A 21,874-nucleotide genomic window follows, 5' to 3' on the forward strand; every position below is an offset into this window, starting at 1 on the left:
GCCACTAATCACATTATACATAACACCCTCAATTTCAAGTTTCAGCCTCATCACTCGATCTGATACTCTTTTCACCTCCAAGACATTCTTAGCCAACTCTTCTTTTAACATAATCCTGACTCCATTTCTCTTCCCATCTACACCATCTTTAATCATTAAAAAAAAAAAAAAGTAAAATAATTTAAACCCTGCCCCTAAACTTCTAGCCTTACTGCCTTTCCACCTGGTCTCCTGGACACACAATATATCAACCTTTCTGCTAATCATCATGTCAACCAACTCCTGAGATTTTCCTGTCATAGTCCCAACATTCAAAGTCCCCACATTCAGTTCGAGGCTCTGTGCTTTCATCTTCTCTTTCTGCCGAAGAACTCGCTTTCCACCGCTTCTTTGGTTTCGACCCACAGTAGCTGAATTTCCACCGGCGCCCTCCAGGTTGACGGCGCCGGTGGTGGACGTTGTTAACCCGGGCCACGACCGATACGGTATGGAATTCTTTGGATGAATGCTCATATTTGTTTGGCAAAGTTTTAAGCCGGATACCCTTCCTGACGCAACCCTTTGCATTTATCCAGGCTTGGGACCGGCCTACAGTTTGCATTTGCTTGTGACCCCCATAGGGCTGCAGTTTATTGACATACTTGAACCTTGCAATTACAGTTAAAAAAAAAATTCCTTTGGGATCTGTTCAAATCAATAACATAATTGCATTTGCACGTGTTGTCTCCTTACAATGCTGTGATCTTTTTAAAAAAAAATAGAATATCTAAATAAGCCCAATATAAATTCAGATCGTAGTTCCCAAATTTGTCGATGTATACTTATTTATGGATGTAATTATGATTTTCCATTGCAAAGTTCACATTTGTGATTTATACATACACACTTAATCTTTTCAAGACTGACTTGCAACAAATTGATTCAAATTGAATTAGCATTGGAGTGTGTGTTGTTTTGTTAAAATGCTAATTTGCCTGTTCTTTTTTTTTTTTAATCGTTTTCTTTTTTTAAATATACCGTTTTCAATACGGTATATTAATAACACAACAGCGTAGTATGGTCCCCTACATTTGCTAGTTGATTGTCACTGCAAACCCGTTTTTTCCTTGTCCGTCATGGGAATGAGTATTTTGGCGCTTCTCCGTTGCCGTATTGGCACTCACGTTACTGTGCCACTCAAACACGGAAGTAAAATCATTCCAAACATGTCAGGTAACGACCTCAAACCTGTGACCCATGTCATATTCGACATGGATGGATTGTTATTAGGTATGCTGCAGCATTAGTTTGCACACAAAGTATTTATATTATTTGCAATCACACGAAAGCGATAGTAATATAGACATGCTTTGTCGGTGTTGTTGGAGTAATTTATTTGGAAGCATGTTCGTGTGCAACCCCATAAACAATTTTGGTAACTTAATACAAATGACGCCTTTTCTTTAATTAATTGATCAGTACACCGGAAATATTGCTAAAAAGCCTCATAGTCGGGAAGTTCCTTTTTTCTTTCTTTTTTTCTTTTCTGTTTTGTAATCACTTGTTGTTACAGTATATGTTTTAAAGACTAGCTTTTCTTGAATGTATATGTACCAAAGGTGTACACACTGTTTCAGAAAAGCCTTTGGAATGTTTCTTGTGTGTGGATATTGCTTTCAGCAAATCCTGCTAGATCCTTTAGCTGTAGCTCCTAGTATTACCTCTTCTGAAGTTGAGGTCGTTTGTTTGACGCAAAATGCGTTATGAACAAATTTATAATTGTTATTTTATTCCATGTAGCATAAGTAGCATTGTTTCCTTATACTAGTTGTCATGTATTTAGCTCTAAGTGTATAATTTTCTGTTCATATGTTTTCTCATTTCAGACACCGAGCTACTGTACTCTGTGTCCTTCCAGGAAGTGTGTGACCGGTTTGGAAAGAAATACACATGGGAAGTGAAGTCAAAAGTGATGGGTGCAAAGGCTTTGGATGCAGCCCAAATCATCCGGGAGACTTTGGAGCTTCCTATGACGGCCGAGGAACTCCTTACTGAAACGAGAAAAATACAGGAGAGGATATTTCCTTCAGCCAAACTCATGCCAGGTGTGCACGTTTTTATTTTTCAAGTCCACCCCCCCCCCCCCCCCCCAAAAAAAAAAAAATCCAAATGTATATTTACTTTTGACTAACACAGAGAGAAGTAATTGTGTAAATTGTGTCTAATATTTTTGTGTTAAAGATACTTTGTTTATACAGTGAATCCTAGCTATTCGCGAGGGATAAGAGACTCAGACCTGCCGCGTACAGTGAATTTACACCACCAAAAAGCGTGTTGTTATTGCATATGAATGCCACAGGATGGTGACAAAGCACTTAAACTGCAGGTCATTAAAGCATCAACACCATGCATCTGGCATGTACACAATCATGACCCCACGTTACATAAACAATTGTATTTCGTAGTTCAATTATTCAACACAAACAAACCACCTTTACATGAGGCTCACCAATAGTATTAGCTAGCATACTTGCCTAAATATCACACTAGCACAAATTGACATGACATCACAAATGGGCCAACAAGTATGCACGCTAGCACTTTACACAAACAATATAAATTAGTCAACTCACCTTTTGACATTTACACAGTAATACATGTTAGGGAATACAAGCAAATTGTATCAGCAAAGTAGACTACACTGGCAAAATAATAGTAGCTGCATCAGGCAAGAAGCATAAACACACTTTCAGTTTCACTTTTGATGGGGCATTCAAGGACTGCTGACAAAACTACATATCAAACACAAACAAAAAAAACCCAAACACGATCAATTAATGAAACTAAACAACAATACCAAAATTCCACAATGACGCCTGGTGCCGGGACGCTATCTTGGTCAGTCAACACTGCACACCGCTACTGGAATGTATGGCTCTGAAGTGCGTACCGTTTTATTTACCGAGGGAATTCACTGCCATACTGCTTGTGGCAGTCTTTATTCCCCCAAACTCCAGCAATAACAGGAGTGAGGCTCTCAATGAGCTATACCATCATATCAGTGAACTGCTGATGGCCCACCCAGATGCTTTCCTCATCCTAGCTGGGGACTTTAACAATGGTGACCACAAGGCTGACTGTGTTGACTTTCCAACACAGGGAAATAACACTCTGGACAATGTTTTTACCCCCCTGAGTGGGGCCTACAAGGCCCTTCCCCTCCACCCCCAGTGTAGACCACTGGTTAAAGTCTCCTAACCATGGAACCTTGAAAAAGGTACGAGTGTGGCCAGAAGGGTCCCTTGGAGCACATAAAAGCTGTTTTGCAACCACAGACTGGACCATATTCAAACAGGCTGCCACCTACAACTCCATCACAGACCTTCAGGAGTACACAGAGGCCGTTACTGCCCACATCTGCAAGTGCATGGATGATGTCACCACCACTAAGTCCATCACTGTCTGTGCCAATCAGTAGCCATGGCTGTCAGGGGAGGTCTACAGACTACTGAAGGTCTTCAACGCGGCTTTTAGGTCTGGGGATGAGGAGGGCCTGAGGATAGCCAGGGCCAATCTGTCCCGTGGCATCACGGAGGGCATTAGGGAGTACTCCAGGAAGATTGCCCACCGCTTCAGTGACAGCAGTGACACCAGGAGTCTGCGGTGAGGTATTCAGACCATTACGGACTATAAACCCTCAGAACAGAACTGCGACAGCTCCACTGCCATGCTAAATGAGCTGAATGACTTCTTTGCTCGCTTTGCGGCACAGAACAGCACCCCTACACACAAGGCTCCGTTGCTGACACTGACCCGGGACAGCGTGAAAGGATCTCTCGATAGGATCACGAAAAACCTCGGGCCCAGACAACATACTTGGTCGTGTTCTGAGGGACTGTGCAGCTGAACTCAAGATGTCTTCATGGACATCTTCAACACCTCCTTGAGTCAGGGTGTGGTCCCCACATGCTTCAAAGCCACCACCATCATCCCGGTCGCGCACTCCCATCCTGATGAAGTGCTTCGAGTGGCTAGTCATGCACCACGTCAAGACCCCCTGGACCCCTTCCAGTTTGCATATAGGTCCAACCGGTCAACCAATGACGCTGTCTCCACTGCCCTCCACTCTGCCCTCACACATCTGGGGCCTCATGTACAAAAGGTGCGTACGCAAAAAAACGTGACGCATGTTCTTTTTCACGGCATAGTTCAGATGTATCAAGAGTGAAATGACCGTGGAAATGTGCAGTGCCTCACGCCAACTTCATGGCTGGCGTACGCACGTTTCTGCAGCTGTTGGTGCTTTGGCGACACTTAGAGGTGATGCTGGGAAACTGTTATAATAAATCTGCACATCAGAGACACGTGAACAATTAGCAATGATGAACAATTCATGGCCGACAACATTTCAACAATGTAAAAGAAGCGAGGACTCTGAATTCACTTGTTGACCAGTGTATTTAATGAATTACTAAGATTTGTGAGGATGCCTATAAATTGATTAAGGCGATCATTTATGCCGCCTATTGCCCTCACAATCTCGTGACTCCAGCACAGCACGGGTGAGGACACGGCCAGTCGGGCGGGCAACAGCAGCCGGTTATTGGAGTGTAATTGCGTCGGAGATGCTCGGGATGTCGGAGGAGACGCCAGGAATGGGGGATGAATCCTCCGCGTCTATGAGACCAGTGATGCCAGCACTGGAAAAGAATAATCCTTTGAATTTCATTTGAACATTTACATCGGTTAATAAGACACTCACAAACAGGCTCACTGACATCATGTCACCCATCAGGCCCCATCTCTTAAGGGCATTTACACAGACAACACAATGCATACAGTATTTTCTTTGCATTTTACACTTTACATCGGTATATTATGTCATTTTAACACAGTTTAATTATGTGCAACCGATGTAAATTAAGTAAATTCAAAGGACATTTTTTCAGTGAGGGACGCTGGAGGAATCCGCCGCGTCTGTGACACTAGAGACACCGGGGATGGTGGACGAATCCCCCGAACATGTAGGACGTAGCTGTGACTGCGTGTCCTCTCCTGTGTATTTTATATCTCAGGTGCAGGGTTAATTGAAATATGACTGTGTGGAGTTTGCATATTCTCCCCGTGCCTGCGTGGGTTTTCTCCGGGCACTCCGGTTTCCTCCCACATCCCAAAAACATGCATTAATCGGCGACTCTAAAATTGCCCGTATGTGTGACTGTGAGTGCGAATGGTTGTTTGTTTGTATGTGCCCTGCGATTGGCTGGCAACCAGTTCAGGGTGTACCCCGACTCCTGCCCGATGACAGCTGGGATAGGCTTCAGCACGCCCGCGACCCTAGTGAGGAGAAGCGGCTCAGAAAATGGATGGATGGATGGATTTTCATTTTTAAATGGGCGTGGACAGGGAGGGGTCGGCTACTCCAAAATGTGCGCTCAATTCTACGTTAATTGAGATGTACGAAGGAAATGTGCTTGGATTCATGGATACGCACAGATTCATACTTCTGGATATTTTTGTGCGTATGACGTTTTCTGTATTTGAGTGTACACCATGTTTCAGTGGGAAATCCATGCAAGTCTTTGTACATGAGGCCCCTAGACTCTAAGGACACGTATGTCAGAATGCTGTTCATAGACTTCAGCTCAGCATTTAATACCATTATCACTAAACAACTGATCTACAAACTGGACCCGCTGGGGCTCAACACTTCGATGTGCAACTGGCTGCTGGACTTTCTGACAGGGAGACCACAGGCAGTACGGGTCGCCAGCAACACATCCAGCACCATCACTCTGAACACGGGGGGTCCCTCAAGGTTGTGTGTTGAGCCCCTTCCTCTTCACCCTGCTGACCTATGACTGCACACCGACATACAGTTCCAGCCTCTGTATCAAGTTTGCAGACAACTGTGGTGGGTCTAATCAGCAACGGGGACGAAACAGACTACAGGAGTGAGGTCATGAGCCTGGCCGGGTGGTGCACAGACAGTTCTCCCTGAGCGTGGAAAAAAAAACAAGGAGATTTTTGTGGACTTCAGGAGAGCGCACTCCCAGCATGCTCCCCTGAACATCAACGGTGCTGCGGTGGAGAGGGTGCGCAGCACCAGGTTCCTGGGAGTGCACATCGCCGAGGACCTCTCCTGGTGCAGCAACACCTCATCACTGGCCAAGAAAGTTCACCAGCGTCTCTACTTCCTGCGCAAGGTGAGAAGAGCCAGAGCCCTGACCCCCATCATGTGCTCGTTCTACAGAGGGACCAGCGAGAGCATCTTGACCAACTGCAACCTTGTGCCGCAAGACTCTCCATCACATAGTGAGGGCAGCTGAGAAGTTCATCGGAACCTCTCTTCCCTCCCTGCAAGACATTTACAGCACCCGCCTCACCCGAAAAGCCCTCCGCATAGCGGTGGATGCCACCCATCTGTCACACAGCCTCTTCAGTCTGCTGCCATCAGGCAGGAGACTGAGGAGTCTGCGGGCCAGGACTCATCAGCCAACTCATCAGGCTGTCAGGAATCTGCCCGCTCTGCACCCTCTACCTCTTCTGTCCTCTGCCCACCTGAACTCTAAACTCTGACACCCCGCAAACATGTAGATGCACACACACAATAGACGCACACGCTCACACCAGACTCAGGATCGCACTAGCCACTTGAGCAGCATTGGAGTTTTGTCATCTAATTTATAAATGTCTTATTTGCCTTGGTTCTCTGACCTTGACTATGTTGCACACGTCACCTGACCTCTGATATTTGCACAATCAATTTATACTTTTTATACTTTATATAGTTTATTTAGCTTTTATATTGTTATTATTTTTAGCACCTTTTGTACCACTAACCACCACCACTAACCCTTGAGTACCATAATTTAAATCCTCTGTATGTGTTACGCATATTGCAGAATTGACAATAAAAGTACCTTGTAACCTTGTAAGATGGCGACAAAGTAATATTTTTGTTTTGGCCTGAGCACAAAAATGGCAATTAGATGAGTTTTTTGGCAAATAACAAATGAAAGGTTAAAAAGAAAAATCAGCAAATTTGCGAATGCCGATGTGCAAATATGCGGGGCTTCATTTTACTGCCACCCATGTTCTTTGTTTGTGTCTCTACAAATCAAAACAAAAAGTTTCCTTCTTAAATGGGTGAACTCAGTTGAATATAAAATATTGCTGGAAAAATGATGGCCCTGAATAAATGTGCAATCATTCAAATTCAAATTCAGAAGAGGGGTTATTTAACAAAACCTGTAGACTGATAATATAACAATCCTCAGAGATATAGTCTTTATCCTCTACGAAGAATGACTAACATCACTGCAGCTTACTTAGTAGCTGAGACCGGCTCCATCTACAGTACTGTATATAGGTCTGTATTATACTGTTCCAACATGGCCAAGGCACGCACACCAGAAGGAGCAGCACAATGTCCACTGAATTGAAGCAAAACAAAAAATAAAAAATAAAAAAGTGAATTTACTGTAATGCCCTTGCAAGTGAGAAAGGAGAGCCACAGCTGCGGATGTACTTTTCAGTCATTTATTGAATGCCGTTAGAATATTTAAACACACACTCATGTAGGAGCTGCTGTTGACCACAGTCCATGGCCAGACACTCACAAACAGGCTCACTGACATCATGTCACCCATCAGGCCCCATCTCTTAAGGGCATTTACACAGACAACACAATGCATAGAGTATTTTCTTTGCATTTTACACTTCCAAGTTTTTGTTGTGGACAAATACATTTACAATAGGTTTTAAAAGTGTTTTAAAAGTGTGTTTAATAAAGTTAAGTGAGTTTTAATGTTAGGAGCGCGTGGGTGGGTTAAACTGTAAACTACATATTTTATACTGTCGACATTGCACACTTTCACCTATTGTGAGTGATTCTGGAAGTATCGCCTGCGATAAAATAGGGCCTCGCTGTAATATTTTTTTATTCTATACTCTGAATGTGATCATAGATGCATAAGAAATGGATCTATGATCACATTCACACACACTGGGATAGTATTGCTGCTTGTAATGATGAGGTTGATTCAGATTGGTTTTGTCTTGAAAAGGTGTGGAGAGGCTGGTGAACCATTTGAAGAAACACAGTATCCCTATTGCTGTAGCGACCAGCTCAGCAGGTGCGACGTTCAACTTGAAGACCAGTCAGCACAAAGATTTCTTTGCTTTATTCGACCACATTGTCCTGGGAGATGATCCTGAGGTGAAGAATTCCAAACCCCAGCCTGACTCCTTCCTGATTTGTGCCAGTAGATTCAGGCCCCCGGCTTCTCCAGATACTGTGAGCGTTTATTTTCCTAAATTTAATTATAACATTTTTGGAATTAAAATCCCTGCCAGATCACACTGCTTTGTTTTGAGAAATGTGTTGATGACAAAATGCTTTAATGATACTACTCTAAATACTCTGGCTCATAATTGGGATGAAACAAAATGTGGTAGCTGAGGCAAAAGTGTGTGAAGTGTGGATCAGAAGATTGCAGCCTCTGGGAAGGGGCATAATGTCCACATTCTGAGTTTTCACAATTTGAGGATATATTGCTAGACATAACAAAATGAACACACATAAGATTGGATATACTTCATGTTTCAGGGCTTTTGTAAATATGTTTTCTTTTATTTAGGAGCCAAATGCTAACAATTAAAAAAACAAAAAAACAAAGCTTAGTTCAGCCCAAATGTTAAATTCCATTATTATTGATGAGATACCATGAAAATTCAGCACGAGGGGACGTTGCAATGAGCAGCTAACCTTAACCTCTGCTGCTGTTTGCAGTCACTACTCGTCGCGCTCTCCTTTGCTCTCAGACAGTCTGATCAATGCGGGAATAATAGTCTTTTATTCTGCCTCACTGTCATGTGAATCAAGTTAATAACACACTATTTAATAATAGTTTCACAGTGGTTATGTTCAACAGCACAAATAAACTTAGTCACACACCTCAAACTCCACCTAACCCTGCAGCCTCGCGACAAAACTGTGTGTGTGTTTGTGTGTGCATTACAGAGAAAAGGAGCATGGTATGATGTGGTCGGTACTTGGTACCTAGTACAAATATATACATAATATATCGTATATATATATATATATATATATATATATATACACACATATATATATATATATATATATATATATATATATATATATATATATATACACACATATATATATATATATATATATACACACATATATATATATATATATATATATATATATATCTATATATATACACACACATATATATATATATATATATATATGTATATATGTATATGTGTGTGTGTATATATATATATATATATATATATGTGTGTATATATATATATATATGTGTATATATGTGTATATATGTGTGTATATATGTATATCTGTATATATGTGTGTATATATATATATATATGTATATATGTGTATATATATATATATATATATATGTGTATATATATGTATATGTATGTATATGTATATATGTATGTATATGTATGTATATGTATATATATATATATATATATATATATATATGTATGTATATGTATATGTATATATATATATATATATATATATATATGTATGTATATGTATGTATATGTATATATATATATATATATGGCGGCACGGTGGTCGACTGGTTAGAGCGTCAGCCTCACAGTTCTGAGGACCTGAGTTCAATCCACGGCCCCGCCTGTGTGGAGTTTGCATGTTCTCCCCGTGCCTGCGTGGGTTTTCTCCAGGCACTCCGGTTTCCTCCCAAAAACATGCATTAATTAGAGACTCTAAATTGCCCGTAGGTGTGAATGGTTGTTTGTTTGTATGTGCCCTGCGATTGGCTGGCAACCAGTTCAGGGTGTACCCTGCTTCCTGCCCGATGACAGCTGGGATAGGCTCCAGCACACCCGCGACCCAAGTGAGGAGAAGCGGCTCAGAAAATGGAGGGAGATATATATATATATATATATGTATATTTAATATTTATATTAACAATTTACAATTGTGCAAATGGTGCATAGTCCTCTAGCAATTTAGAGCAGTTTGAAATGACTAATAGAGCGATAATCTGGTACAGTGACCAAATGGGGCAGAGACTTCTCAAGCACATGAGTGGCCAGTATTGGTCAACCACAGATATGCAAATACTGCAAAGTGGTGACACTACTGCAGTGAGTGCACGACTAATGTACAATTGGCCTGGCAGAGATGTGACAACAATCTCAAGACAAAATCAGGATTAGTGGTATGGAAAATGGATGGATTGTTTGATAGCGCCAACCTGAGGCAAGGAGCTGGAAGCGGTGGTGACCAGGATGTGGAGGGTCCAAGAGGATTTTGCATGCTCTTGTCTTAGTTCTAGTGTAAATCTTCAAGGGTTGGTAGGGGGGTACCGATAATCTTTTTTTCTTCAGCAGTTTTGATTTTTCCATTGCAGTGGGAGTTTTTCCTTTTTTCTTCTCACCATCTTTGATGATTCTGATGACTGTGGTGATCCTTTGGGCGCCCCAGTGCTGGTGGTGCGTGTGGATGAGGTGGTGTCCCCCAGCCTCACCTGCTGTCTCCTGCCTGCCTGTCCACTGGCAGATGGCAGGTGAGACGCTGAGCTGGAGAAGCTTGGAGGAGAGGAGTTTGGGAATGATGGTGTTGAACGCAGAGCTGAAGTCCACAAACTGTCGAGGTGTTGTAGGATGAAGTGCAGTCCAATGTTGACTGCGTCATCCACAGACCTGTTTGCTCGGTAGGCAAACTGCAGGGGGTTCAGCAGGGGACCTGTGACGCTCTTGAGGTGGTCCAGCGCATGTGGCATAGATGTCAGGGCGACAGGCCTGTAGTCATTCGGACAAGAGATTGCAGGATTCTTTGGGACTGGGATGATTGTGGAGCCTTTGAAACAGGATGGTACTTCACACAGTTCCCGAGATCTATTGAAGATCACTCTGAAGACTGGAGTGAGCTTGTCCACGCAGACTTGAGGCAGGATGGGTACACAAGGTCTGGGCCCTCCGCTTTGTTCATCTTTTGTTGTTTGAAGATACGTTTCACATCCTGTTCGTGGATGGTCAACGCAGAAGTCAGAGGTGTGATGGTGGTCGGTGGTGTGGGGTCTGAAACTGTCCTTTTCGAATCTGCAGTAGAAGGTGTTCCCCAAGTCCTCAGCTAGTCCTTTATTATTCTTTGCTTGGGGGGGATGGTCGCTTGTAGTTGGTTAGCGATTGTAATCCACGCCAGACTTACTTGGAGTCGTTAGCGGTAAACGTTTTTTCCAGCTTTTCTGCATAATTTCTCTTTGCGATGTTAATTTATTTCTCAGCTGGTTTGTAGTGCAATTATACAGGTCTTTATCCCCACTTTCGATAGGCCTCCTTTTTAGCCTGGCGGAGTTGCTGAAGTTTGGCAGTGAACCATGGCTTGTTGTTTTTCAACGTGCGAAATGTCTTTGTTGGTACACACGCATCTTCACAGAAACTGATATAGGGTGTGACACAGTCTAAACAGTCTTGAAATTCTAACTTTGGTTCATTGGTCCACTTCTTCACTGTTTTCACCACAGTCTTCGCAGATTTAAGTGTTTGCCTGTATGTTGGTATTTTGTGAATTAAGCAGTGATCGGACGAGCCCAGAGCTGCATGGTATGCATCTTTTAGCATGGTGTAGCACTGGTCTGGAATGTTGTTTTCCCTGGTAGGACAGTCAATATGTTGCTTGTATTTAGGGAATTCGTGGTTGAGTTTAGCTTTGTTAAAGTCCCCAAGAATAATGAAGGGTGAAGCTGGATGCTTTATTTCCCCCCCAAGTTCTTTTACTTGTTCAGTGAGCATTAGCAGTGCGGCATTCGTGTTAGCCTGAGGAGGAATGTAGACACCCGCGAGTATGAATGAAGCGAACTCGTGGGTCTCCTTGTAGCCTCACTCTTCCCCCTCCACCCCTCTCATTTATGCACACATATTCTCTTTCTTTGGCTAATCTTCATTCCTTTCCTTTCCAGTGCATGCCTCTAACTTTCTAACTGGTCCTCCACCTGCTCCCTGCTTTCACTGCAGATCACAATGTCATCTGCGAACATCATGGTCCACGGAGATGCCAGTCTAACCTCATCTGTCAGCCTATCGATCACCACTGCAAACAGGAAGGGGCTTAGGGCTGATCCCACCTCCACCATAAACTCCTCTGTCACACCTACAGCACACCTCACTACTGTTTTGTTGTTCTCATGCATGTCCTATATTATTCTAACATACTTCTCTGCCACTCCAGACTTCTTCATGCAGTATCACAGTTCCTCTCTGGATACGCTGTCATAGGCTTTCTCTAGAGCTACAAAGACACAATGTAGCTCCTTCTGACCTTCTCTGTTCTTCTCCATCAACATCCTCAAGGAAACTAATGCTTCTGTGGTACTCTTTCGAGGCATGAAACCATACTGTTGCTCGTAAATACTCACTTCTGTCCTTAGTGTAGCCTCATTGCTAAAACTAATCGTTACACTCCTGTAACAAATGGATTAACTATCGCTGCATCACTCATCTATTAAATGCGCCTTATCTTAGCAATATTGCGAAGAGGAAAAATCCACTTCTTGTAAATATGCTGTTGAAGGGGGAGAGTTGCATCAAATATAACTTCCAGGTTTTTTGCAGAATCAGTTTGGGTAATTGTCCTTTTATCAAAAGTCAGAATGGTTTTGCTATAATAACTTAATAATAATAAGTGCTTGAAACTTTAAGGTAACGACTTGCACATAATGACTTCCACCCACCTCTTGTATAAACTATTTGCTCACTCTTTATTGAGCTTATCATTAACACTAGCTATTATTTGTGGTCTGCAACAGAGAAGAGCGATGGTGAAATGCAACACACTCCTTCCGTGAGCCTATCCCCTTGGCTTCATGATCATTTACGGAATGTTGCGGACAATCTGTCACTGCCACTTACTCACCCGCCGCTGCTCGTGGTACACGCTTGATGCACATAGTGGTTTCTTCTGTCTCAAACAAAACGACAGAGTGGTGATTTATGTGCGTTAACACAGCTTGTCAGGGTCCATCCTTGGGTCGATAACAGCAATATTTTCCCCATCAATGAGCATGGCCATTTTAGGCACAGTTTAAGTTGATAATATTGACTGTTGATACAACATATATTACATAGTATATCCATTTTAAAAAGCCCTGTGTCATACTAAGGGGTTTTTTAAAAATGTTTTACCCAAATTATAGGGGACACATTATATATATATATATATATATAATCTTTTTTTCCCTCTGATTGCCTACTTACCCATTAGGTGAGAAATCACACAAATTACAATAACTGTTTAGAATTTTGACTGATTTAATGTCTCAATATAATACAGTGGTGCCTGGACATACGTGGGACTCAAATTACAAGTTTTATTTGAGATACAAGCCGCTATTCTGCAAATTCTTTTGCTTTGACTTGTGAGTACAAACTTGAGATACAGGTATATACATACATATACATACATATGCAAACTGTATATATTATTGTACTGTATATTATATATTGTATAATAAACTGTATATTAGGGATGTAAAGATATCTATATCTCATGGTTCAGTTTCATCCTGGTATTAATCTTCGGGTACGATAATTATTATCGTGGAAAAGCTCAGTAGCCTCAGTAATGTCCATCCATCCATTTTCTGTACCGCTTATCCTCAGTAGGGTCGGGGGCGTGCTGGAGCCTATTCCAGCTATCTACGGGCGGGAGGCGGGGTACACCCTGAACTGGTCACCAGCCAATTGCAGGGCACATATAAACAAACAACCATTCACACTCACATTCACACTTACGGGCAATTTAGACTCTTCAGTCAACCTACCACACATGTTTTTGGGATGTGGGAGGAAACCGGAGTGCCCGGAGAAAACCCACGCAAACACGGGGAGAATATGCAAACTCCACACAGGCGAGGCCGGGTTTGAACCCCGGTCCTCAGAACTGTGAGGCAGATGTGCTAACCAGTCGTGGCAACCGTGCCGCCCCTCTGTAAAATTTTAATTTGAAATGTGGACATTTCATTTTAAGAGACTGAAGTATGTCAGATGACTTATTTTTACATTGATGGCTGTATCTGTATGGAGTTTACCTCCATCCATCCATTTTCTGAGCCGCTTCTCCTCACTAGGGTCGCGGGCGTGCTGGAGCCTATCCCAGCTGTCATCGGGCAGGAGGCGGGGTACACCCTGAACTGGTTGCCAGCCAATCGCAGGGCACATAGAAACTAACAACCATTCGCACTCACAGTCACCCTATTTTAATTAATTTTTGGACTAATGGAATTAATATACTTATTTTTACTTTTATTTAGTAAATGAGAAAATACACAGTTGTTTTATTAGCCAGGCAAAATTTGTAAGATGTGTACAATTCTTTAAAGAAAAAGAGAAGGACCAGGCCGAACACATTTAATTTTATTTTAATGGAATTCAAATTAAACTGTCAAGCATTTCAGAAAAGCATTATCATTAAACAAAACATTTCCATGAAGAAATTAATGATGGTTGTTGTTCAGTCATTTGTCATATTTTAAATAAAACAAAAACCAAAACAATATTTCACATTCTGCCATGGTATGTAAACTTATGAGCACAACTGTACATATACAGTGGGTACGGAAAGTATTCAGACCCCCTTAAAATTTTCACTCTTTGTTATATTGCAGCCATTTGCTAAAATCATTTAAGTTCATTTTTGTTTCTTCATTAATGTACACACAGCACCCCATATTGACAAAAAAACGGAATTGTTGAAATTTTTGCAGATTTTATAAAAAAAAGAATCACAGATCTGGGCAAGGTTACAAAAAAAATTCTGCTGCACTTAAGGTTCCTAAGACCACAGTGGCCTACATAATCCTTAAATGGAAGACGTTTGGGACGACCAGAACCCTTCCTAGAGATGGCCGTCCGGCCAAACTGAGCAATCGGGGGAGAGCAGCCTTGTTGAGAGAGGTAAAGAAGGACCCAAATATCACTGTGGCTGAGTTCCAGAGACGCAGTCGGGAGATGGGAGAATGTTCTAGAAAGTCAACCATCACTGCAGCCCATCCGCCAGTCGGGGCTTTATGGCAGAGTGGCCCAACGAAAGCCTCTCCTCAGTGCAAGACACATGAAAGCCTGCATGGAGTTTGCTAAAAAAAAAACACCTGAAGGACCCCAAGATGGTGAAAAATAAGATTGTCTGGTCTGATGAGACCAAGATAGAACGTTTTGGCCTTTATTTTAAGTGGTATGTGTGGAGAAAACCAGGCACTGCTCATCACCTGTCCAATACAGTCCCAACAGTGAAGCATGGTGGTGGCAGCATCACACTGTGGGGTTGTTTTTCAGCTGCAGGGACAGGACGACTGGTTGGAATCGAAGGAAAGATGAATGTGGTCCAGTACAGGGATATCCTAGACGAAAACCTTCTCCAGAGTGCTCAGGACCTCAGACTGGGCCGTAGGTTCACCTTCCAACAAGACAGTGACCCTAAGCACACGGCTAAAATAACGAAGGAGTGGCTTCAGAACAACTCTCTGGAGAGACCTGAAAATGGCTGTCCACCAACGTTCACCATCCAACCTGACAGAACTGGAGAGGATCTGCAAGGAGGAATGGCAGAGGATCCCCAAATCCAGATATGATAAACATTTTGCAACATTCCAAAAAAGACTCATGCTGTATTAGCTCAAAAGGGTGCTTCTAAATACTGAGCAAAGGGTCTGAATAGTTATGGCTGTGTGATATTTCAGTTTTTCCTTTTTAATAAATCTGCCAAAATTCCAACAATGAATCTATTTTCTGTCAATATGGGGTGTTGTGTGTACATTAATAAGGGAAAGAAATTAACTTAAATTATTTCAGCAAATGGCTGCAATATAACAAAGAGTGAAACATTTAAGTGTGTCTGAATACTTTCTGTTCCCACTGTATGCAGTCATATGTAACCGTCATATTGGAATGAAAGTGTAGGCTACACCTTTTTCATAACCTCTATTTGGCGGTGGCAAACTAGAATGAAAGTGTACACCTTTTTCATAACCTCTATGTGGCAGTGGCATATTGGAATTAAAGTGTACAGCTTTTTCATAACCTCTAGATGGCGGCATACATTTTATAAAATGTGTAAGTTTTTTTAAATATTGTACCTATGTATAATGCGCACTACTGACTTTTTACAATTTTTTGAGGAAAAGAATGCGCATTATACACGAGAAATTACGGTAAATTTATTAGGGAGGGATATGTTGTAACGCGGCGTCGGAATCACAACAGCTCATTATTTTATACCAAATCAAGACCACGACGATATCGAGTTTCGCAATATCGTGACATTGTTACATCGCTAAATATAATACATTCAACATTTTGAGTTTTAATTTCTCCTAATCAAGGGTATTAGTGGTTATTCGTATCACACACCGTATTCCTTCTGTAGCTCCTCTGTTTTCAAGCTCACTGATAGCATAGAAGTAAACAATTTAATTCAATTCAAAACAGAGGATTAAAAATTTGGCTGACGAATGACAATAATAACATACACAATAGCTGTATCAATAACAATAATACAGTAGTGACGGTGGTCAACTATCAACAGAACTAAGTGTTTCTTCCACTACTGAAATAGTTATCTGATGTAACAAAAATTCTGGAGGTAGCTCTGGAAGCAAAAGCCCTGACTCTATGAGAGAGAGGAAAAAATAGGAACATATTATAAATGTGAATAGTGAGCACCACTGTACACCAGCTTTAGTTGGCACTAATGACCATTAAGAAGTATTTGTCAAAGGTCAAAATTAAGGAAGAGTTTACCACAACGACATGAAAAATTCCTGGATCGGGGAGCCTTTTTCCAGATTGGTATCAAAATGTCTTGAATACTCCCCCCGCCCCCACTAATGACTAGGCTGACCCAAATAGAAAATAAACTACACTTGTGGACAATTTAATCCATCTGGCTGACACGCTTTCGTCCGTGGGGGGAAGCACGAGCGTCTGGAGAAAACCCACACAGACTTGGGTTGCATGAAGCCAGATACTATAAATTACAGTGCCGTGAAAAGGTTGTGGCCCACTTCTCAGATTCTTATATTTTTGCATAGTTTTCCCACTTTAATGTTTAAGGTCATCAAACAAATGTAAATATCAGACAAAAATAACCCAAATGAACCTAAAATCCCCAAACCCGTTGGTGGACACCAACGGTGAAGGATGCCGTCAAGCTGAAGGAGTCCTTTCGGGCCTTTTTGTCCTGTGGGACTCCTAAGGCAGCTGATGGTTACCGCCTGGCCAAGCGGAATGCAGCTTTGGTGGTTGCTGAAGCAAAAACTTGGGCATGGGAGGAGTTCAATGATTCCATGGAGAAAGACTTCGGGACGGCTTCGAGGAAATTCTGATCTACCATCCGGAGTTTCAGGAGGGGGAAGCAGTGCATCATCAACACTGTATATAGTGGGGATGGAGGGCTGCTGACCTTGAATCGGGACGTTGTGAGTTTGTGGGGAGAATACTTCGAAGACCTCCTCAATTCCACCAATACGCCTTCCCACGAGGAAGCAGAGTCTGGGTTATCTGAGGCGGGCTCTCCTATCTCTGGGGTTGAGGTTAACAAGGTGGTTAAAAAGCTCCTCGGTGGCAAGGCCCCGGGGGTGGGTGAGATTCACCCGGAGTTCCTAAAGGCTCTGGATGTTGTGGGGCTGTCCTGGTTGACACGCTTCTGCAATATTGCGTGGACCTCGGGGACAGTGCCTCTGGATTGCAAACTGGGGTGGTGATCGACCCGAGTGTGTGTTCGAACTACAGGGGGATCACACTACTCAGCCTCCCTGGTCAGGTCTATTCAGGGGTGCTGGAGAGGAGTTGAATCTCAGATTCAGGAGGAGCAGTGTGGTTTTCGTCCTGGCCGTGGAACAGTGGACCAGCTCTTCACCCTCGGCAGGGTCCTCGAGGGTACGTGGGAGTTCGCCCAACCAGTCTACATGTGTTTTGGAGAAGGCGTTCGACCGTGTCCCTGGGGGAGACCTGTGGGGGGTGTTTCGGGGGTATGGGGTACAGAATCCCCTGATAAGGGCTGTTCGGTCCCTGTACGACCAGTGTCAAGAGTTTGGTCGTAAATCGGACTCATTTCCGGTGAGGGTTGGACTCCGCCAAGGCTGCCCTTTGTCACCGATTCTGTTCATAACTTTTACGGACAGAATTTCGAGGCTCAGCAGAGGCATACAGGAGGTCCGGTTTGGTGGCCTCAGTATTCCATCTCTGCAGATTTTTTGCAGATGTGGTTCTATTGGCTTCATCGAGCCATGATCTCCAACTTTCACTGGAGCAGTTCACAGCCAAGTGTGAAGCGGCTGGGATGAAAATCAGCACCTCCATTTTGCTCGGGGATGAGCTCCTGGCCCAAGTGGAGGAGTTCAAGTATCTTGGTCTTGTTCACGAGTGAGGGAAGAATGTAACGGGTGATCGACAGGCCGATCGGTGCAGTGTGTGCAGTGATGCAGACTTTGTATCGGTCCGTTGTGGTAAAGAAGGAGCTAAGCCGAAAGGCAAAGCTGTCGATTTACCGGTCGATCTACTTTCCTACCCACACCTAGAGTTACGATCTGTGGGTTGTGACCGAAAGAGCAAGATCCGGATACAAGCGGCCGAAATGAGTTTCCTCCGCATGGTGTCCGGGCTCTCCCTTAGACAACGGGTGATAAGCTCGGTCATCCGGGAGGAGCTCAGAGTAGAGCCGCTGCTTCTCCACATTGAGAGGAGCTGGATGGATGCATTCCTAACCCTAAGAATACTCTGGTGGTGGGGAGGAAGATTAAGAAGACAAAGGCAGAGCAGAGAACCATGTGGCGGAAGCTGAGAAAGGAAGAGTATTGTGCGGCTTTTCGAGAAGAGGTGACACAGGGTCTCGGAGCTTCCAGAAGAGTAGACCACCACAGCCAAGGGGATCAGAGAGACAGGGAGGAGAGTACTTGGTGTATCTTCTGGTAGGAAAGGGGAGAAGGAGACTCGGTGGTGGAACCTCAAAGTACAGAAAATCATACAAGAAAAGAGGTTAGCTAAGAAGAAGTGGAACACTGAGGACTGAGGAGAGGTGACGCACATAATTTTCTTTCGCGGGCTACATAAAATGATGTGGCGGTCCTCATCTGGCCCCCGGACCTTGAGTTTGATCTAGGCAAAGCCTATGATAGAGTACCCAGAGAGGAACTGCGGTGCTGCATGCGGACGTCTGGAGTGGCAGAGAAGTACAGCGGCTGAAATAAGTATTTAACACATCACCATTTTTCTCATTAACTATATTTCCAAAGGTGCGATGAAAATTTCACCACATATTGGGAACAGCCCAAGTAATCCATACATACAAAGAAAGTAGAACAAATAAGATCAGAAATTAAAGTTGTGTGTGATCATTTGAAATAAAACAGCAAAAAAGTATTCAATACGTCAACTGGTATTTATTCAATACTTTGTATAAAAAAAGCCTTTGTTTGCAATGACAGCTTCAAGACGCCTCCTGTATGGAGAAACTCTGCGCATGCATTGCTCTGGTGTGATTTTGGCCCATTCCTCCACACAAGCAGTCTTCAAATCTTGACGGTTCCGTGGGCTTCTTTATGGACCTTGAGGTTCAGTTATTTCCATAGATTTTTGATTGGATTCAACCTAGCAATCACCTAGCAACTTTATTTTTTTTCTTTGAAACCAATTGAGAGTTTCCTTAGCAGTATGTTTTGGATCATTATCCTGCTGAAATGTCCACCCTCGTTTTGTTTTCATCATCTTCGTAGATAGCAGCAGATTTTTGTCAAGAATGTCTCGGTACATTTGCCCATTCATCATTTCTTCAATAATGTGTCTGAAAAGCAGCCCCACACCATCATGTTCCCACCTCTGAACTTCACTGTTGGTATGGTGTTTTTAGGTTGATGTGCAGTGCCATTTCTCCTCCAAACGTGGTGTGCATTATGACAGCCAAACATTTCAATTTTGCTCTCATCCGCCCCGACTATATTCTCCCAGTATTTAACTGGCTTGTCCAAATGTTGTTCAGCAAACTTTAAACGAGCTTTGACATGCTTTTTTTCCCCCAGCAATGGGGTCTTGCGTGGTGAGCGTGCCTAATGCTGAGCTTATTTGTTCTACTTTACTTGTATGTATGGATTACTTGGTTTGCTCCCAACATCTGGTGAAATGTTCAGGTCAATAGCACCTTTGGAAGTATATTTAGTGAGAAAAATGGTGAAGTGTTAAATACTTATTTCAGCCACTGTATGTTAGAATAGGGCAGGACATGTATGAGAGCAGCGGAACAGCGGTGAGGTGTGCTGTAGGTGTGACAGAGAAGTTTAAGGTGGAGGGGGGACTGCATCAGGGATCAGCCTTAAACCCCTTCGTGTTTGTAGTGGTGATGGATAGGCTGACAGATGAGGTTAGACTGGAATCCCCAAGGACCATGATGTTTGCAGATGACATTGTGATCTGCAGTGAAAGCAGGGAGCAGGTGGAGGAACAGTTAGCAAAGTGGAGGCATGCACTGGAATGGAGAGGAATGAAGATTAGCCGAAGTAAGACAGACCATACAGTATATGCATGAATGAGTGGGGTAGATGGGGAAGAGTGAGGCTACAGGAAGAAAAGATAGCGAGGGTAGAAGACTTGAAATACTTGAGGTAAATAATCCAGAGCAATGGTGAGTGTGGTAAGGAAGTGAATAAACGGGACCAAGCTGGTTGGAATGGGTGAAGGAAGGTGTCAGCTGTGTTGTGTGACAGAAGAGTCTCTGCTAGGATGAAGGGCAAAGTTCTCTCTAGGAGTGATCACTTTGTATAGGATTAGAAATGAGCTCATCAGAGGGGCGGCCAAGCTTAGATGTTTTGAAGACAAAGTTAGAGAGAGCAGACTTCGATGGTTTCGACAAGTCCAGAGGAGACAACGTGAGTATATCGGTAGAAGGGTGACGGAGCTGCCAGGCAAGAGAGCTAGAGGAAAACCAAAGATAAGGCTGCTGGATATAATGACGGAAGACATGAAGTTGGTGTTAGAGAGGAGGATGCAGGAGATAGGCTTACATGGAACAGGATGACACGCTGTGCCGACCCCTAATTGGACAAGCTGTAAGGAAAGTTCTGTAAGACACTTAACAAAATTACTGAAAGATGGTAAGCGGTAAATGGACTTATATATCGCGCTTTATCTACACCATCACAGTGCCCAAAGCGCTTTACAAAGCCTCACATTCACCCACATTCATACACCAATGGGGGACTGCTGCCATGCAAGGTGCTGCCAGGCCCACTGGGAGCAAATTAGGGTTCAGTGTCTTGCCCAAGGACACTTCGACATGCGGACAGTCGTAGCTGGGATTTGAACCAGTTACCCTTCGGTTACTGGACGACCTGGTCTACCTACTGAACCACAGCCGGCAAAGATCAAAGAGTTCTGTACTATTTCTAATCAGATGCATGATTGTAGTGACCAAAATATCACAATTATACAAAAATATGAGTGAGTGGCTGGGTTTCTGGTAAGGGTGAAACCAGAGACCCTTCAAAAAAAGCTATGACGCTGACCACAGGTTAAGGAACATAGATCGGGTCAAAGATTTCACCTTTTAGTTCAGCTCACAATACACTGCACTCTAGAGCATGTCTACTGACAACATGACACTGAACGTCTAACTGTCCTGCTCTAAATAGGCTCCCCCGCTCCCCCCTTAGTGGGTGGGGGGAACAAAACCTTGTTGGCTATTAATAAGCAAGTACCTCCTTGCTGTATTTCCCTAGCATTAACCCCAAGGCAAAATCCAACACCTTTTACAGAGTTTTGTTCCAGAGCTGCAATGTGTGTTGAGGTGACACAGATTGTACTACCGTTATCT

At 43.1% G+C, this 21,874-nt stretch overlaps 1 protein-coding gene across 2 annotated transcripts in view; it reads left to right on the forward strand.

Moving 5' to 3' along the window:
* The first annotated feature begins 1,159 nt into the window (after positions 1-1,159).
* pudp (pseudouridine 5'-phosphatase) overlaps positions 1,160-21,874 on the forward strand; it is a 21,845-nt gene continuing 1,130 nt past the window's right edge. The window contains exons 1-3 of one of the 2 annotated variants that reach the window (XM_061785028.1): positions 1,160-1,269; positions 1,866-2,084; positions 8,049-8,278. In XM_061785028.1, the coding sequence (XP_061641012.1) occupies positions 1,206-1,269; positions 1,866-2,084; positions 8,049-8,278 (513 nt within the window). In that variant the 5' untranslated portion in view covers positions 1,160-1,205. The remainder of the gene's footprint in view (positions 1,270-1,865; positions 2,085-8,048; positions 8,279-21,874) is intronic. The other variant, XM_061785034.1, reaches the window with a different exon arrangement.

The sequence above is a fragment of the Phyllopteryx taeniolatus genome, chromosome 1 (genome assembly GCF_024500385.1).
Source record: "Phyllopteryx taeniolatus isolate TA_2022b chromosome 1, UOR_Ptae_1.2, whole genome shotgun sequence".
NCBI classification, from domain to species: Eukaryota; Metazoa; Chordata; class Actinopteri; order Syngnathiformes; family Syngnathidae; genus Phyllopteryx; species Phyllopteryx taeniolatus.